We start from the raw sequence: 16,192 nt of genomic DNA, 5'->3' as shown, positions 1-16,192 counted from the left end.
TGAAGGAGTCGCGGAGAAAAGTCTCGCAAGCTATCAAGAGAGCAAGGTGTTCGGAACGCGAATGGTAAGGGACGGTGTCAGATGTGAATGTTGCTTTGGAACGAAATCACATCAGATAGCTTGAGTGGGAGCAAGCAAGTCGAGAAAGATGAGTTTCGACTACGCTCATCCTAGCCATCCTCCTCCACGATTCGTTCGTTTCTCACTCTCTCGATGACAGCTTTCTGCATTGAACGTTCCAGCCGTATTCGTAATGACCGAGCGGGACTAGTAACAATGGGTCGAAGGAATGGGAAGAGTGAAGGAGGGAGAGGTTGGATGCAAGAGGAGTGGAGTGGTAGAGTGCAATCGATTGCGATAGGAGATCAGAATTTTGCATTACAGAACGAATTAACAATGGTATAGCGCCCATAAACTCGCTACCCATGCGCCTAGGCGCCGAACAAATCGAATCGTTCACTGTTCATCGCTCAGCTGGTGAGTGGGGTTGAATACACCTCGACACTTGAATACTGTAGTCGGTGACTATCCCCAGACAATCTGCATACCTGTTTGTTCAGAATCCCAGTCAAGATATGGACTATGCACACGCAGTATAGATAAAATTCATTGTCAAATTTTGGATACTTCGTTGTTCAGTGCATCACTTCGAACATCTCGTCAACTTCCATTTCGCTACATAAGTCAGGTTGTTGGTGAATGAGAGCTGAGCGACGGAGCAAAATGATTGACGCCAAAACCAATCGTGAAAAGATCCAAAATCGAGTAGAGTTCCCATCAAGTTCTAAATCAAGCATACAGATCACATGCGTCTGGTCGGAGCGCACACCACTGCGGCTGAAGTGGGATGGCATTGATGCCGCGCTGCACCATCCTGTACCTGACATCCTGTATCGTTTATCTGTCATTTAAGTACTTCCACATCAAGAAGCACTACTCACATGCAAACGAGGAAGTGCCTCGGTGACGTTGAGTGCAGCGCCAGTGGGCTGCTTAGCACTCCAGAAAATTTCTGCTGATGATGCAGCACGTGGCCACACAATCGGGTCGACGTTTTGGGGACCAGACTGCTCACTCCATAGACATTGCTCGCCTGTGGATTGCTCAGAAAGGTCAATTTAACCTGGATAAAAGATTGTATTTACCTCCGAGAACAAGTCCGTACTGCGCCTCGGTCAAGTTTGCCAACGGATCAAAGGTATATGACTAACGAAAAATCATGAGACGCGTGGCTGTCCTAAATAATCATACTAACCTCGGACCAGGTCTTGAAGGGGTCGCACCAGCTATTTCTGTTCTCCCAAAGCATGTCAGTTCAGATCGAGTACATTCAGCAATATAAAGACTAACCCAGTTGGGTCGTCTCCCAACCATTCACCAGCACCACAATCCTATGATAATAAGAACATTGTGTTCTGTAGAAGAACTCGTCAACTAACCAGGTAGAAGTAATTTGATGGTGCTTGGATGATCCTGAAACCCTTTTCTACCACCGCTGCAGCATCTGCAGAAGAAATCCAAATCCTTTCAACACAGTTGAATCAGCGGAGTCAGGTCATGATATCGTCTTACTTACATCACAATAGTCTCGTTTGAAAGCGTAATATTCCAGTCGAGGACCATTTCTGAATGACCGTCCCCATTTAATACCGTCATTCAAAGGAAGAAACACAGCGCGTACCTTCCCATACGACAGGTGTCTTTCCCTGGGCAATCAGCGCACCGTGAGTGGACTGTGTGAACGTGTCAAGAGCATCGTTCAGCGTCGTTCCGGTGCTGTTGAGCTGCTGCTGCGTGGGGTAGTCGTCGGTATAACAGTTCGTGTTAAGTTCATCACCGCCGGTGCTGAAGTAGGACGAAGGCAGGGTCTTTGCGACATCGCTGAGCAAGGAAGCAGTGAAGTTCATGACCTCTGGGAGTGCAAAACGAAGCTGGCCGGCAGGGGGCTCGTTGGCAAAGTCTGCCCACGGAGCAGCGTCGAAGCACGCAACATAATCGGGGTAAGTAGCCCCAATGATAGCGGTGTGGCCGGGTGTATCGATTTCCTGGTAGAATATTGAGTGTTTATGATCGAAATTGACTGATGGGTACTGACCATCAAAACATCGATACCTCTCTGCGGGAAGAGCATCAGCGAACAACAGACCGTGATAAATGGAAGAACGTACTGCAGCAGCATACTGCACGATGTATTGGACATCACTCGCTGTGTAAACTTCTTGAGGAGAGTATGCACCGTTGATAGTAATCTCGGGGTACTGTACAACTTCAAGCGGAAAACTCTGACTGTCCGTGATATGCCAGTGGAAAGTGTTGATCTGTCTAGCTCGTGAGAGATGAAAAGACAAGACACTAGGAAAGCACTCACCTTGACCCAGCTCATCGCATCCAAAGTTCGTAGAAGATCACTGACCGGATAGTAGTTCCTCGAGGTATCCAGTGTCAATCCTCGGAAAGGCTGTATATATGGGTTCATACACCTGACATCAAAGTGTGAACAATAGCTGCTCACATATGCAGGAGTGTCCGTGATAGCGATCGGGGCAATTAAAGTGTAAATTACTCCTCCATAGTAGTAGAAAAGCTGATTGAAAGTAGTGAGACCTCTGTACAGACCCAACGTCGAGTTTGCGGTCAAAGTAGCAGCCGAGCCGTCTGCTGGAATCGTCAGTGCGTACTCCTCACTACGGGTTCCAAGGGGCTTGATAGCTTCAGAAGAAATGGAATCTACAGTAGCCCCACTGGTGAGAGACAGCGTCAAGTTTGAAAGCGTCATCGCGCTAGCAAGCGCAGTAGTGTCATTCGCGCCGCGGCCTACGACGAGACGTCCAAGTTTATCATTTTCGAGATAGTACTGTGATTCCGCAACCGCGTCAAGTAAATCCGACGGCGCGTCTTCAATCTGCACGTCAAAGGAGAATGAGGGGGAGATTTTGAGGGCGGTCATCCCGGTCTCGAGAGTAGTTGGGATAGGCCAGAGAGCCTGGACACCAGAAGGGAGGAGGCATCCTGCGACAAGCGCCAGGATGAATATGTGGCGAGAAAAGGCCATGAATCAAGATGTGCGGGTCAAAGACGCGACCGGTTCAACTGCAGCTGTTTATAAAAGTCACAGCTGGGGATCATGTGCGTTTTCAACATGCATGTACGTAACGCCAAAAATAAGGAGCGACCCAGAATTCTAATGCGGTTAGAAAAATTACCATCTGTCCAGTGCTGACAGGTCCAGCGTACATGGCTTTTGGAAGTTTGGATCACCCATGCTCAATTGCAAGAGGTGGGATCTCGCGCCGGCGTTCAACGGCGCGTAAATGTGGTCTGTCACAGTCGCGTGACCAAGACTTTCTCGAAATGGAACTACGTAATATAGATTGTTAATCCCTTCAGGGAAGCTGCACCCTGCACGGCCGACCATTCCTCCATCATGCAAAAACGAATGACGCGCGTGGGCTCAAACAGATATCATTTGCATGTCAGATGACTTTCTCTGTCGTCCGGTGATTGCTAGCTCCCATGTGCAACTGGTGGTGTGGTAGAATTCTATCCTCTTCGAAACGCGAAGCCGAGGTGGGCCCACGGTTATCTGGCGTTCGTGTTATCTCAGGCAATTGATAAGCTTGTCTACAGCTTCACTCATTCTCATAGCTCCGGCAGGCATATAGAAACCGTAGACTCACAGGGCCCCAGATGTTTCAAAGATAACGAGTCCAAATGACTCAGTGTGTGATGGCGTCCCACGAGACCTGCTAACAAGTACTTACGGTATAAATCAGCCTGTCGGCTATTGTGACACCATCATTACGCAATATAATATTCGTACCAAGGGGCTTCAATCATGGTCAGTCGCTTTCGTTGTGTCCCTGAGAGCTATCTAACGTTGCGTCCAGAACTTTACTGTCTACTCGACCAATGCTTATAACTTGTTCGTCGATCCGTTGGCATTGATTCTCATAGGGTAGACGTTTGTGAGTCGTCAGACCTCGTTTGTGTCGTCAGTTGACATTTTGTTTCCGTATAGTACCTCGTTCAACGTGGAGGTGTTTATATTAGAGGACATTGTCGTCTCTTTGCCCCGCCGAGCTATCGTGGACGTAGTGTCCTTAGGTTGTGGTCTTGAAGAAACTGGCGCGCTGTTTGACGGAGACAAAGTAAGCCGAGGTATCATAGAATGGAGGGGTGAAGTGATGCGACACTGCTCGACAAACTTCTAGTGCTAGTCATCATGACATTGACCATGTTTTGTTCGACAAAGCGTAATCATGATTTCTCTCCCCAACGTCATTTGGTTGGAGTCTAAACAATACCTTACAGACTGCATCCCCTGCACATCCTTGGCACAACAGCAATCCGTTCGGCTGTCTAGCCAATGAGACTTCCGATGCTCAAGACCAATTCTTTGTAAGTACTTCAGTCACATGCTAAGTGGTTTCACAGCTTCAGAAGCAATGTGCTCTGCAGCAACCCTACTTGTGAAAGACATAGTCCACTTCGAAAACGTCTTCGCGCTAACAAGCACGGTAGCGTCATTCATGCCCGCGACCGACAACGAGACGACCAAATTTGCATACGCCCCAAAGATTGCTTTACAATATCACTCACCAGCTAGTGCTGTACCTTTGGTGATGTTGACTGGCAGGAATCTCACGACAGAAATTTCAGCACCTTGCTCAATTGCTGATACATGGCATATAACGGAGTTAGCATGATGACCTGCATGATGTTTCAGCAAAGTCAATGTCACTGAGATCTCGCAACTTCTTAGCTCACCGTCCGGTATTGCAGTTACGGCCACATTCATCCAACTTTGTAGGAGGTACAAAATACGGCCTGATAACTCCAGTTAGTGATCAGCCTTCGACGATCGAATACTCGAAATGAACCCATAGTTGTAGCAATCATCAGACCGATAAGCTGATCTTACTTACCCGTAAAGCAAGTGCAATTGATTCCAGCTTCGTCTGGCTTCTGCTAGAGTCGGTAACACGATCTAATTGTGTCGGGCTGGTCTGAGCGTTGACTCGGGGTGGGACGCAAGCAGGTGGAGCTGCTGGGAGGGCGGGAAACCCGCTTACGAATTCGATCATATACTGAGCTTGGCGCGCCTGTGACGCGGCATGCAAGTGGGCCTTGACACGGCATAGGTAAGTGTAGAGGTTGAGATTAGTTCGGAGGCTGCGAAGATGTTGGAGAGAACGTGTCGAGGTATGAGTGGTGCTTCACCCAGCCCGGCCCCTGACTGAAGCTTTCGTACATGGCACAGTTGGGGCCTGACGTGGTAGTACAGGGGCTGCATCAAACTTGACTGAGACAATACTCACATTGCTGTCTGAAAACAAACGTTAGATCAATGATTAGAGGCAATACAGATGCACACGTGCACAGCCGCATTCCCAAGTATGTCACGGTGGTATGAATACGGAGGACAAGCACCGTGAAATTGGTCAGCGGTGAATGCAGCACTCCAGGGCCTGTGCGCAGATCGATATTCATATATATGTTGATCATTAGCGAGAATTCTTTAAAGTGTTTGGTTTTCAAGCGACATGGTGTTTGAACATGATCTGTACCCTAGAATGTGTCAGTACTGCATGACATAAGCCAGGACCTTACAGGTGCGTCACGACCGCGGCAGGCCCGGCAGGACCGCATCATTTTCACTTGGTCCCGTCACCTATATGCAAGGGACACGCACACCCTCGCGTATCGCCATCAAAGCCACAGTGGCAGTGTGCCCGCAATCGTCTCGTCGACTCATCAGATGCCATCATGCATCGCGGAGTATTTGGTGAGCGTTTTGACAAATCATCCGATGGGACATGTAACGTTGGCGAGTCCTTTCTATCAGGGCGCTGATACAGGATACAGAGACATGGTTACTTATGGTTACGCATCCTCTCGAGCGCTGGTCATCCGCTTTGATCGGTCGTCCCCTATGTTATAAGATGTGACTGTCTGTTATTCTGATCCAAAATCCTCTGCACTCTACACATGAATCCCACTCGTCCTCCTGTGCTAATCGTAAGTGAACTGCATATCATGGAAGGTTGCGCTTCAGCTAAATTCCTCTTTCTTAGGTCGGCGCTGGGCCAGCTGGTCTGGTAGCGGCGTTAACGCTCCTCCAGAATGGTATCTCAGTTCGCATCATTGAGAAAGAACCCAACCCTCGCATGGGACAACGTGGTCCTGGAATCTGGGTTTGTCATGATACCACTTCTCTGATGCCCTGTAGTCTCATTTAATGTATGATTTAGCCACGCTCCCTTGAACTCTTTAACTTCCTGGACGTACCAGAAGTCAATGGCCTGGGGAAACCCGTCCCCACAATCCGTACCTACAAGCCTGGGATGTTGGAACCTCTAACGGAACCTTCGTTGGTCCCGCATATGGAAGCTACCCCTACAGTACCATTCGTACGTACTACGCAGAATCACTCATCTCAAGCAGCCACGCTGATGATGTTTTTATATTGTAGCATGCTCCAAAGCTGATAGGCCAACAACTACTAGATGTGATTCTGCGAGGCCACCTTGAAAAATTCTCGTGCTCTGTCGAGATGGGCACCGAACTACGTTCGTTCGAGCAGTCCGACGAAGGTGTCACAGCTATTCTGGCAAAGAACGGCACATTAGAGACCTTTGATGCTAAGTGGGTGATTGGCGCTGACGGTGCTAAAGGTCAGATACAATCAATTTCAAATGCAGTAGGATGAATCTGAATTGTGGTTGGTAGGCATCGTGCGTAAACAGCTTGGGCTTACATTCTTGGGCGAGACTAGAGACGATGTCCGGATGGTCATGGGAGATATTCGTTTACATGGGGTTGGTCTTGATAGAACGGTGCGTCCGATTTCTACTTACTCCGAGGCAGCGCTCCTGATACCATCTTGAAAGTATTGGCACCGATTTGGAAACTTTAAGGAACGAGGGTATGTCCAGTTTCTGCTCTTGGGACTTGGAGAGACATGTATATTGACGCTAGGCAGCCTTTCGCTGCGTCCAACAGACGAAATTGGAGAGGATGGCTGGCAATTTGTCATCTCTGCTCCCGATGTTGACCTGACAAAGCTCGCTCAGAGTGAGGAGTTAATCATGGAGATCATCGCATCGTTGTTACCAACGGAGGTTACGTTCAACAAAATTGTCTGGGTGAGCGAGTACAGGTGTGTTTTATTTTGTGACGTCGATGCGTTTTCAATGTTCATTGGTTTACTTTAGGGCCAATATCCGCATGGTAAACAAGCTTAGAGAGGGCCGAGGATTTGTTGTGGGTGGTATGTTGTTTTACTTATGAATGATGCACCTGTGCTGATGGAAGTCTGCATAGATGCTGCTCAGTATGTCTGTCTTTGAGTGCCTTCTTGCCAAACTGATTCTATATATTTCCAGTGTTCACAGTCCAACCGGTGGTCAGGTGCGTGCGCTCTAATCGAATGCTGATGCAACTCATTTATCCATGAACAGGGACTCAATTCAGGTATACAAGATGCTGTAAGTCTTGCAAATGCAGCATGTATGACACTGCTGACTGTACACCAGTTCAATCTAGGTTGGAAACTTGCACTCGTCGAAAAAGGACTCGCCGACAGGTCTCTTCTTGAGACGTATAATGCCGAGCGTTTGCCTGTCATCTCCGAGATGCTTGAGAGGACCACCACGATTCTCAACCAGGCAATGAAGGCACATAACATGATCGCGCCACGGGGCCCCATCCTTTTCATGCTTGGTATCAATTGCCGGTTCAGTAACATCGTCCTCGATGAATTTGCAATTCCAGGGAAGCCTATTAATGCCTACGGGGTGCTTGACGAGGGGAATCTGGAGGCTGGAGACAGGGCGCCTGACGCACCAAATATGTTGCAGGTGGGGCGCGGAGAGTCTGACATGAGGACGCTTTTTGGTCTTTATAGACCGTCGTATCACACAGTGGTCGTGTTCGCGCCGAGTCTCGCAGGTGCTACCTCGATCTTGGGCGTGCTGGAGGGATACGACAGAAGCGTTGTGCGATCGGCAGTCGTTCTGCCTTCATCTGCAACAGGCGTCACTGTTGCATCCCCTGCTGACCTCGTTCTTATCGATCAGGAGGGCCATGCTTATTCGGCTTACCTCATGGAAGCTGGTCAGACGAAAGTGTTTGTGATACGGCCAGACGGGGTGATTGGGGCGATCGTACATGGTGCAGAGGGCGTGAAGAAGTATTTCTCGGGAATATTTTTGGGTGTTTAGCGGTCTGCTGTCTTCACTTGTATTCGTATGTCACAATGAACATACTAGTTATCGTAGTTACTAAGTAGTGTAGAGGCTATTGTACAGTCTGTGTGCATACTGAAGCGGCGTCGAATCTACTGTAGAGATACGACACTAGGTTCGTCACAAATCACAGCCCTTAACGAATCGAATCTATTTAGTGTGACTGTCACACGAATTTTTGGTGGGACGAAGCTAATTTGTGACATATGGAAAAAAAAACATAGGTTGTGCGCTAATGGGACCAGAAATCATCATACATCGAATTTGCGATGCATCTACACTTTCCATGCCCGTAATCAACCTTCGGAACACTGTTCGAGCCACTCTCCACATCTTCAGCAGTAATGTCACCCACATCATAGACTTTGGAGTGGTTTGAACACAGAAGTCCGCCATCTGCATCAATACGGCAGTCAGAACAGACATGTTCACCCCTGGAAGCCATATGATCAAGAAGTGCATCCATTGGCATGTCACTGGCATCAAGGTCATGCTTGCTAGCATTGTCAAAGGGGGATTCAACTCCAATAGTATCAGTGGCCTTGTCCTCTGACTTGGAGTCTGTTGCCTGGTTGATGCTGACAGTCTTGTACTGAGCAGTAGCAATCCTTGTCCATCCAGCTGGATCATTCTTCTGAACATCATGTAAATATTGCAACACCTCTTGACTTGTGAGGCTTGTGAATGAGAGATTGAAATTCTCCCCAGCCTTACACATGAAAAATGCCTTGAAAACATGATTTAGCTCTGTGCATCAAGATTTGACAGTGTGAGAAAATGAGAAACAAACCTGCTTTACAAGCTCAGGCTTGTTTATAGTGTGATATCCATTTATTACCCACTGCAATGACCAATCATGAAGGGTGCCAATTGTTGTGTTGAGTCAAATGAGTGACACAGACCTGTCTTGGGTGAGTCGAACAAGAGACTTGTTGACTATATCAGCATGCTGTGTCTGTTTGACTGCAAGTTTGAATGGTCATTGAATACTGACATCACATGGCTGACCAACACCAGTGCAGCTCCCAGGGACAAAGCAGTATTTGATCCAAGGGTAGGTCATATCCATCCATGTGCGAAATTGAATTGATCTGTGCACACTCCACACATTGAGGTGCAAAATACACTCCTGGTCAGCCAGTGCATTGAGTAACACTTTCTGCTCCTCCCAGTAAGGCACCAGAATGTTGTTAACATACTCGCACATGAGGGGAGATGTTGACCAGTAAGTGTGTGTACTTGAGTATGAGATTTTGAACTTGAGTTCCGTCGCTTCCTTGTATTGTGGAGTAGACTTTGAAGGAATAGAGCATGAAGTTTTCCCCTTGTAGATCAGTTGCAAGGGGAGGCCATGACCTCTGGCAGATATTCTGTTGACGACAGTGAACACTCGTTTTTCTTCCTGCCCGATCACAGAGACTTGCTTTGAGCCAATTGTTTCAAAAGTTGAGGTGTTTGCTGGCTGATAGATGATATTGACAATGAATGCAGCATCAAAGATTGTGTAGTCATGAATTGTGAGTGTTAAATGGAGGAACTGATCAAGGAGAAGCTGATCAACATTTGGTAGTGTTTTTTGTGCTGCATGTGTTGCCCTGTGGAAGCTCCAATTGAGGTGCTCAATGAGAAACTCCTTCACCCAACTCTCTGTGCAGCAGAAGTGAGAACTGTCCTTGGTGACATGCTCAAAAATATCAGGAACAGAGTGTTGCAGGTGTGCAAGGATGATACCATGGCAGCAGAGAGTGTCCAATGCAACACCAACTAGATGGAGAGACTGAAGGTCATCAATGATCAATTTGACCACACTGGGATAGGAGGATAGAATGTGTTTCTGTGTATTTTGGTACATGGGCAGGCTGCATTGCTGAATACAAGCAAGAGTTGCCACACTCCAAACAGCTTTGTCACCAGAGTGGTCAATCCATGTTCCAACTACCTGTGGAGTCAATGTCCAGAATTGTGCTAAGTCCTTTTGCTGAAGATCACGCACAAGCTCTATGGGAGACATGCCAATCCCCACTTAAACAGCAGCCTCAACAATAGTAGCCCATAACAAGGGGTGTTGCCAGTTGACATGAACTGCAACAGTGTCCTCATGCTTCCTTTTGTGTCCAGGTTGAACACTAGGTTTATGTGCCCTTGCATCTCTTCAAATCTTATGATATGGGCAAGACACCTCGGCAAGATCTGTCATTGGCAGGGCAGGAGTGATGTTGGATGTGTGATTTGTAGTGGCCTTCTTCATAGCCTTTTCACAGGCATGTTGGATTTGTTTCTGCTCCCTATTTCCCTCACATTGGTGTATATCTCTTTCTACTCCTTCAACATGAACCCTATGGGCATCCCACTTGTGACTCTCTAGCTCCCAAGAGAAAGGAGTCCATGCTGATTTGAGATGCTCCTTGCATGTCATAGTTCAAAAGTACTTGAACAAACCGACAGATTTGTCCTCTTTGTGAACCCTAAGATTCAAGGAAACACATTCCAAGCTAGATGTTGTTGGTGGAGGGCTAGATGTTGTCAGTGGAGGGGAGGGGCTTGTTGCTGGTACCGGACTGGGATATGATGGAGGACATGATGAAAATTTGATGCTGAAATTGCTAGTGTCATCTGTGAAAGAGCTCTCTGAAGACTCAGAAAGTAATTCCTCAGACTGTTATGAGGAAATGAGTTTTTTGAGTCATAAAAACACAGTAAAAATGAACCTCAAAGTGGCTCTTTGTCAACATCAAAAACTCCTCCATGCAAAGATGATATTTTGAGTCATCAGTAAACAGTGGGTGGTGTCTGAAGACAGCGTACTTGAGGGTATTGAGAGCTGTGATTGCACATGAAAAGGAGTCTGTCTGCTCCCCATGAGGCAAGGATCCTTTGCCAAATGGTGCAAAACTGTAGTTTTTCAACCAGCGGCAGATAGCATCAACATATGAACTAGGCATGGACCATCCAAGTGAGTCACCATACAAGATCATCCATGTGCTAGCATCCACACTAATGATGGCCTAATGGACATTGGCAACATTGACAGGGAAAATGACGTGATGTATGGTGCCATTGTGAAGCAAGTCTCTGAGATAATGCAGCTGAGTAAAGGCTTTGTTGAAATGATACTTTGACCACTGCATGTTGCCCAGGAACAATATATTTGAAAATCAAGCATCTTGACAGCAGTATCATTGTGTTCATCCACATGATCATTGATAGTGGCAATAAGAGCATCAAGTACATGACCATTGACCATTGTGTCAGTGAGTAGAGGGAGAAGCTCTGGTGTGTGAAGACTGGTCTAAGCATCAAACCCCTTCAAGTCAACATCCCATGGCAAATGCTCAAGTGAATCTAGAACCTCATCTACAACTACTAACTCGGAAGCACCATGGCCTGTGTCCTCTTCATCCTCAAGCCTCTGAAGAACCCAATCATGGGCTGATATCCAGGTGAGATGAGCCTCCAGGGCACATGAGATGTCCCTCCAGTATGAAAGAACCCAGAATGGAAGGTGAAACATTGGGGAAAGTGGATGGATGACTGAAGTGTGACCGTTAAACCAAGCCTGACTGAACTGATCAAGGAGCTGAGTGATGCAATGGAGTGGGGGAATTGACCATGCTGTGAAATCATTGGGAAAGCTGAGGAGAGGGGGGTTTGTTGAGAAAATGATGGTGTCTGGGCTAAGATCACAGTCCAGTGATGTGCAAAGATTGATGTCAAGTAGCTGTGCGACAGGCAGAGTCTGAGATGGGATGGTTGGTTGCATTGAAGTTGGGATCCTGAGTAACTGTGTGATCTCACATTGAACAGAAGGTGGCAGTTTGCTCTGGTCAAAAACATGACCACATGAGAGCCACTCTGAAGCAACAAACATATCAGTTTGTGATGGCATGATGAGTGCTTGAAAATGGATCATACTGGTAGACTCACCTGGCAGGCTTTAAGACCATGGAGTCTCCAATTCCACTCGTTACCATTCAGCACTATGTGAGGCAAATCCACGACAGACTGAAGCAAGTTGCTTGAATCATGAAGCAGCATGTCAAATGGTTGCAAATGGCATTGCGAGCGGTGAAGCACCACATCCAATCCACAGGTGAATCTATTTGGGTAAGGTCACAGGTCACCTGGACATTTGAACCTGTAACACTAAGTGTGACATTGTCATGGGCTGCACATGATGAACCTAGTGTTGTATCTCTACAGTATCTTCTATCTATAAATCTTTAAAGTAGGATGTGACAGGTGGGAATTGTCTCGCCAGCTTGTGTGGCTTTTGCATAGATACACTTAGATTTGCTTAAGAATGCTTAACTTGCTTAAACCTCTTTTTGGGAATCTCGTGTGGCCCAGTCATGGGTTTTCAAGCTCTGACTTAATACTGTTGCCCATTTGAGTGCAGCACATGTCAATAAATAATTGATGAAAATTTGAATGAGAGAACAGGGGAATGGGGGAATGGGCCAAAAGTGCTTGCTCCACTCACACCTTTGGCCCATTCCCCCATTCCCCTGTTCTCTCATTCAAATTTTCATCAATTATTTATTGCACATGCTAGGATGCAGCCAAGGCCAGGAAGTCAAAAAGGAGTGCAAAGTGCTCTGTTTGCTTCCTGTGATGAAGGCACAATGGGTGTGAAGCTAGTCTATAAAGTAAGATGCGACAGGTGGGAATCATCTCACCAGCTCATGTGGCTTTCACTATGGAACACTTAGTTCAGTTAATTCAGTTAACTCAGCTAATTTCTTTTTGGAAATCTTGCATGGTTTTGTCACATGTTTTTGAGTGCCAACTCAATACCATTGTCTGTTTGAGTGCAGCAAATATGTCAGCAAATAAATAAATTTGAATGAGAAAATTGAGGAAGAGGAGAACAGGGGAATGGGCCAAAAGTGCTTGCTGCACTCACACCTTTGGCCCATTCCCCTGTTCTCCTCTTCCTCAGTTTTCTCATTCAAATTTATTTATTTACTGTACATATTAGGATACAGTCAAGGCCAGGAAGCCAAAGGCACAATGGGTGGTAGACTAGTTTGAACATCTGAACATAGGCCAGAAACATTCAGTGTGGAGAGGGAGTGTGAGATGCTGTCAAATGTTTATTAGAAGTAATAACTTGAAAGTTGATGGTAGTCCTTACATATGGGAAAATGCATGTTGCACTGGTTGGGGCCTGAGCGCTTTGTCTATATGTGCACAGCAGTTAACTGTGTGAACAAATGATTGCCCAACTTCCTCAACTCCCAATCAGACTTTCTGGTCTCAGTTGGTTGGGATTGCAACTTGCCTACAACTTTCTTCTTAAGCTGAAGAAAACCTTTTCTACAAGGAGTCTGAGCAAGAGGAAGACCCAAATGGGCCTACTCCAGCAGGCTCTGAGTGGCAGATCGACATGATGCTCTCTGTTTGGGTCGAAGCCAGAGGGGTCCAAGGTATGACTTGAGTTACGAAACAACTTTCCATTAGCTCACTCTCTACAGTCTCTTAATTTCTCCAGTATGACTATTGATGACTTCACCAAGTTGAAAATCATGTTTACTGGCTTTATTCACCTGAAGCCCAATTCTGAGGAATGCATTGCAATCACTACTTCCCTCAGATAGAGTGAACTTTGGTCTTCCATGAATCTGTATCATTAATCATATTTGTTGGAAAGTCTCATTCATACATAGGACAGTATGCTAACAATCTGTTAATCTTTGTGCTGCTCTCATACTTTGTCAGACCAAACAGGCACTCATGATGGATTGACACCTTCTTCTTCTGTGCATCTGCATTGCTACCACCAATTAAGTGCATGATTCTCAACATGGAACACATTTCAGCATGACTATCAGCCTGTTGAGTTTGTCAATCCTTTTTGGATTTGTAGATTACACCACCATAGTAGCAAGTCAACACACCACTGGTAAATATGCCTCAACTCATCTCAATTGCCTAGCTCATTGTTTCCTCTAGCTTTCTTTCTGACATACCTGGACCTTTATGTCCTCAAGACATCTAGCTTCTTCATTATAAAAGCCAAGCTTTTCAATCCCTTGAAACATGTTTCTCAGGCAGTATCTGAGATGTGTGTGTGCAAAAGCTTCTCTAGTAAGCATATCCTGCCAGCTTTTAGGTTTGCATTTCCAATTTACTACATTATCTCAGGAAAAAGGTCCTCCATGGTGCTCTGACTGATGGATGTGACTGGGTCTTCCTTCTTATCAAGCTTAATGTCAATTATGACAGATCCTCTTATCAGCACTCTGGTATATTGCAGTTGGACTCCACAAGGAGTCTCAATGGCTGGCTAGTGACCGCTGGGCCATGGCTTGATTTGATTGCTGCTATCTTGTCACATTGGGTCAGTTTGATGCTAATATGCACAATTGAATTGTGGATTGATTGGGATGCTGGATTTAAATTAGCTCTGTAGACCTGGGAAGTGGTGATTGGTTTGAACTGGTATAAGTGATGATACTCTGCATAACGTCTTGTATACTAATGATGTTCTTGAACCCCAAAAACTAGAGACCCACTGCAAGATAGATGACTTGGTCAGGGATTTGTTTGTTGCTGGTGGCAGCATGACATGCTGACTAGAATGTGAACTCAGCATGCGGAATGTCATTCTCAATGATATAAAGTAGTGTCAGGGGATCATCTCATAATGAAAAGGGAAGTATTAGGCTGCTTGCAGTCCTACTTACCCTGACAAGTAAGGTGTGGATATTCTACTACAAAACTTCAAATGCACCTGCTCATGTGACTGCATCACCAGAGATACTATGTAGTACTGTTAGCCAGCACACAGGACAAGCTTCCAGACAAGCTCAAGCTTGCTGTTGACAGCCAAGAGTGCCTTGCTTTGCACCTGATTGACCCTGTCTGGTTGCCACAAAGGAAGGAATCATATGTCTCTTATATCCCAATGCTTTTGGAACAGCCAAAGTTGTTGGAATGTAAGAATGGATGTAGAGATCCTCTAGGCATGGTTCCTTCCCAGAGTGATCTCCCTTCATTCGAAAGGGGTGAGCTGCATGGAGAGGAATATGTGCAAAAGCAGCAGTTAAATGCAGCCAGATTCCAGAATGGCACTTTCATTTCAGGTCATGCTGAAGAACATTGGCAGCAGGTAGCATGATCTTGTTCTACACTGTCCACAAGAGAACTAATAGATCATTCTGCAGGTCCTCTGGGTTCATAACAGATGTGTGCTGTATTGCCCCAGCAAAGTAATCCATCATATCATTATCATTCAGATCTGAAAGAGTGATAAATGACAAGAGAACATGATGGGGGTCATCACACATTGGAAATGCACATGATGCTGGTCAAGGGCCTGAGTGCTTCATATACACAGCAATAATGCCACTGAATGAATGACTCCAGCCCCCTTAACTCCCAAATTGACACCCATTGATCTCTGAAAATTGTGCACTGGGCTCGTCTAAAAGGTGATTCCCATGAGTGATATCCTAAGATCTTCTGCAGATTAGAGCTGACAACTTCTTTACCAGTGACTTCAGATACTCAAAGATCTATCAAATTTAGCAACACCTGAATACCTCTTCTGATTGCTGTAGGTGAGGATTGGATGTTGAATCCTGTAAATAGACTACCTCGTGAGTAATGGCTTGTGTGGTTTTTACAAGGATCAAAATTGAAGGGAGATAGGCCCCTGGACCTGCTAACAATCATTGCCACTGCCAAATAACCTGGTCTGAATCCAAGATCCCTACAGACTTCTCTCATATACACAGCCCACAATCTGCCATGCTAGTGGAATGTCCAAATGCCAATTATGTCTTCATCTACCAGTAAGACACTAGCAGTCACACCATGCCAGACAATGCAAGGTCACACTGACTGGGTAAACAGTATTGTGCACTTACCTGATGGACAACACATTATCACAGGTTCGTGGGACAGCTCACTCCGACTATAGGATCTAGAGAGCAGCACACAGA

At 46.2% G+C, this 16,192-nt stretch overlaps 6 protein-coding genes across 6 annotated transcripts; 3 read left to right on the top strand and 3 right to left on the bottom strand.

The window, feature by feature from the left end:
• Positions 1 to 630: 630 nt before the first annotated feature.
• BJ212DRAFT_997093 (glycoside hydrolase family 20 protein) lies at positions 631 to 3,143 on the bottom strand. Its single transcript, XM_041344544.1, has 12 exons — positions 2,513 to 3,143; positions 2,369 to 2,458; positions 2,169 to 2,318; positions 2,096 to 2,116; positions 1,682 to 2,045; positions 1,577 to 1,625; positions 1,440 to 1,524; positions 1,351 to 1,391; positions 1,256 to 1,292; positions 1,146 to 1,206; positions 942 to 1,093; positions 631 to 888 (listed from the first exon to the last, which is right to left on the bottom strand). The coding sequence occupies exons 1-12, from the start codon at positions 3,050 to 3,052 to the stop codon at positions 790 to 792; spliced, it is 1,689 nt and encodes a 562-aa protein (XP_041186349.1). The 5' UTR covers positions 3,053 to 3,143; the 3' UTR covers positions 631 to 789.
• A 692-nt stretch (positions 3,144 to 3,835) lies between these two features.
• On the top strand, positions 3,836 to 4,473 carry BJ212DRAFT_1304783 (uncharacterized protein; the record flags this gene model as incomplete). The annotated part of the gene is made up of 5 exons (XM_041333675.1): positions 3,836 to 3,838; positions 3,888 to 3,955; positions 4,019 to 4,148; positions 4,312 to 4,398; positions 4,435 to 4,473. The coding sequence occupies 5 exons, from the start codon at positions 3,836 to 3,838 to the stop codon at positions 4,471 to 4,473; spliced, it is 327 nt and encodes a 108-aa protein (XP_041186348.1).
• Positions 4,474 to 5,988: 1,515 nt separating this feature from the next.
• BJ212DRAFT_1591265 (FAD binding domain-containing protein) lies at positions 5,989 to 8,420 on the top strand (the record flags this gene model as incomplete). Its single annotated transcript, XM_041342510.1, has 12 exons — positions 5,989 to 6,018; positions 6,075 to 6,194; positions 6,252 to 6,410; positions 6,473 to 6,674; positions 6,730 to 6,836; positions 6,891 to 6,925; positions 6,983 to 7,159; positions 7,215 to 7,270; positions 7,315 to 7,333; positions 7,386 to 7,410; positions 7,461 to 7,487; positions 7,536 to 8,420. The coding sequence occupies 12 exons, from the start codon at positions 5,989 to 5,991 to the stop codon at positions 8,220 to 8,222; spliced, it is 1,644 nt and encodes a 547-aa protein (XP_041186347.1). The 3' UTR covers positions 8,223 to 8,420.
• Positions 8,421 to 8,478: 58 nt separating this feature from the next.
• BJ212DRAFT_1285682 (uncharacterized protein) lies at positions 8,479 to 9,129 on the bottom strand (the record flags this gene model as incomplete). Its single annotated transcript, XM_041331900.1, has 2 exons — positions 8,479 to 8,973; positions 9,037 to 9,129. Coding segments are annotated over 2 exons (588 nt in total), but the record flags the coding sequence as incomplete, so codon positions are not given.
• Positions 9,130 to 11,535: 2,406 nt separating this feature from the next.
• BJ212DRAFT_1487297 (uncharacterized protein) lies at positions 11,536 to 12,132 on the bottom strand (the record flags this gene model as incomplete). Its single annotated transcript, XM_041341261.1, has 1 exon — positions 11,536 to 12,132. One exon carries the CDS (start codon positions 12,130 to 12,132, stop codon positions 11,536 to 11,538), a length of 597 nt encoding a protein of 198 aa, XP_041186345.1.
• Positions 12,133 to 13,459: 1,327 nt separating this feature from the next.
• On the top strand, positions 13,460 to 15,366 carry BJ212DRAFT_1304781 (uncharacterized protein; the record flags this gene model as incomplete). Its single annotated transcript, XM_041333674.1, has 6 exons — positions 13,460 to 13,505; positions 13,547 to 13,672; positions 14,113 to 14,148; positions 14,199 to 14,310; positions 14,391 to 14,586; positions 15,004 to 15,366. 6 exons carry the CDS (start codon positions 13,460 to 13,462, stop codon positions 15,364 to 15,366), a joined length of 879 nt encoding a protein of 292 aa, XP_041186344.1.
• Between the last annotated feature and the right edge of the window lie 826 nt (positions 15,367 to 16,192).

The sequence above is a fragment of the Suillus subaureus genome, assembly GCF_016647635.1.
Source record: "Suillus subaureus strain MN1 chromosome Unknown BJ212scaffold_76, whole genome shotgun sequence".
In the NCBI taxonomy this organism is placed as follows: Eukaryota; Fungi; Basidiomycota; class Agaricomycetes; order Boletales; family Suillaceae; genus Suillus; species Suillus subaureus.
This window is presented reverse-complemented; position numbering and strand designations above follow the sequence as displayed.

Coding starts and splice junctions, on each gene's coding strand:
- BJ212DRAFT_997093 (XM_041344544.1), bottom strand. CDS start 3,052: ATGGCCTTTTCTCGCCACATATTCATCCTGGCGCTTGTCGCAGGATGC. Junction 2,117..2,168: donor TCGTGCAGTATGCTGCTGCA/GTACGTTCTTCC, acceptor CTCTTCCCGCAG/AGAGGTATCGATGTTTTGAT. Junction 1,293..1,350: donor TTGGGAGACGACCCAACTGG/GTTAGTCTTTAT, acceptor TTGGGAGAACAG/AAATAGCTGGTGCGACCCCT.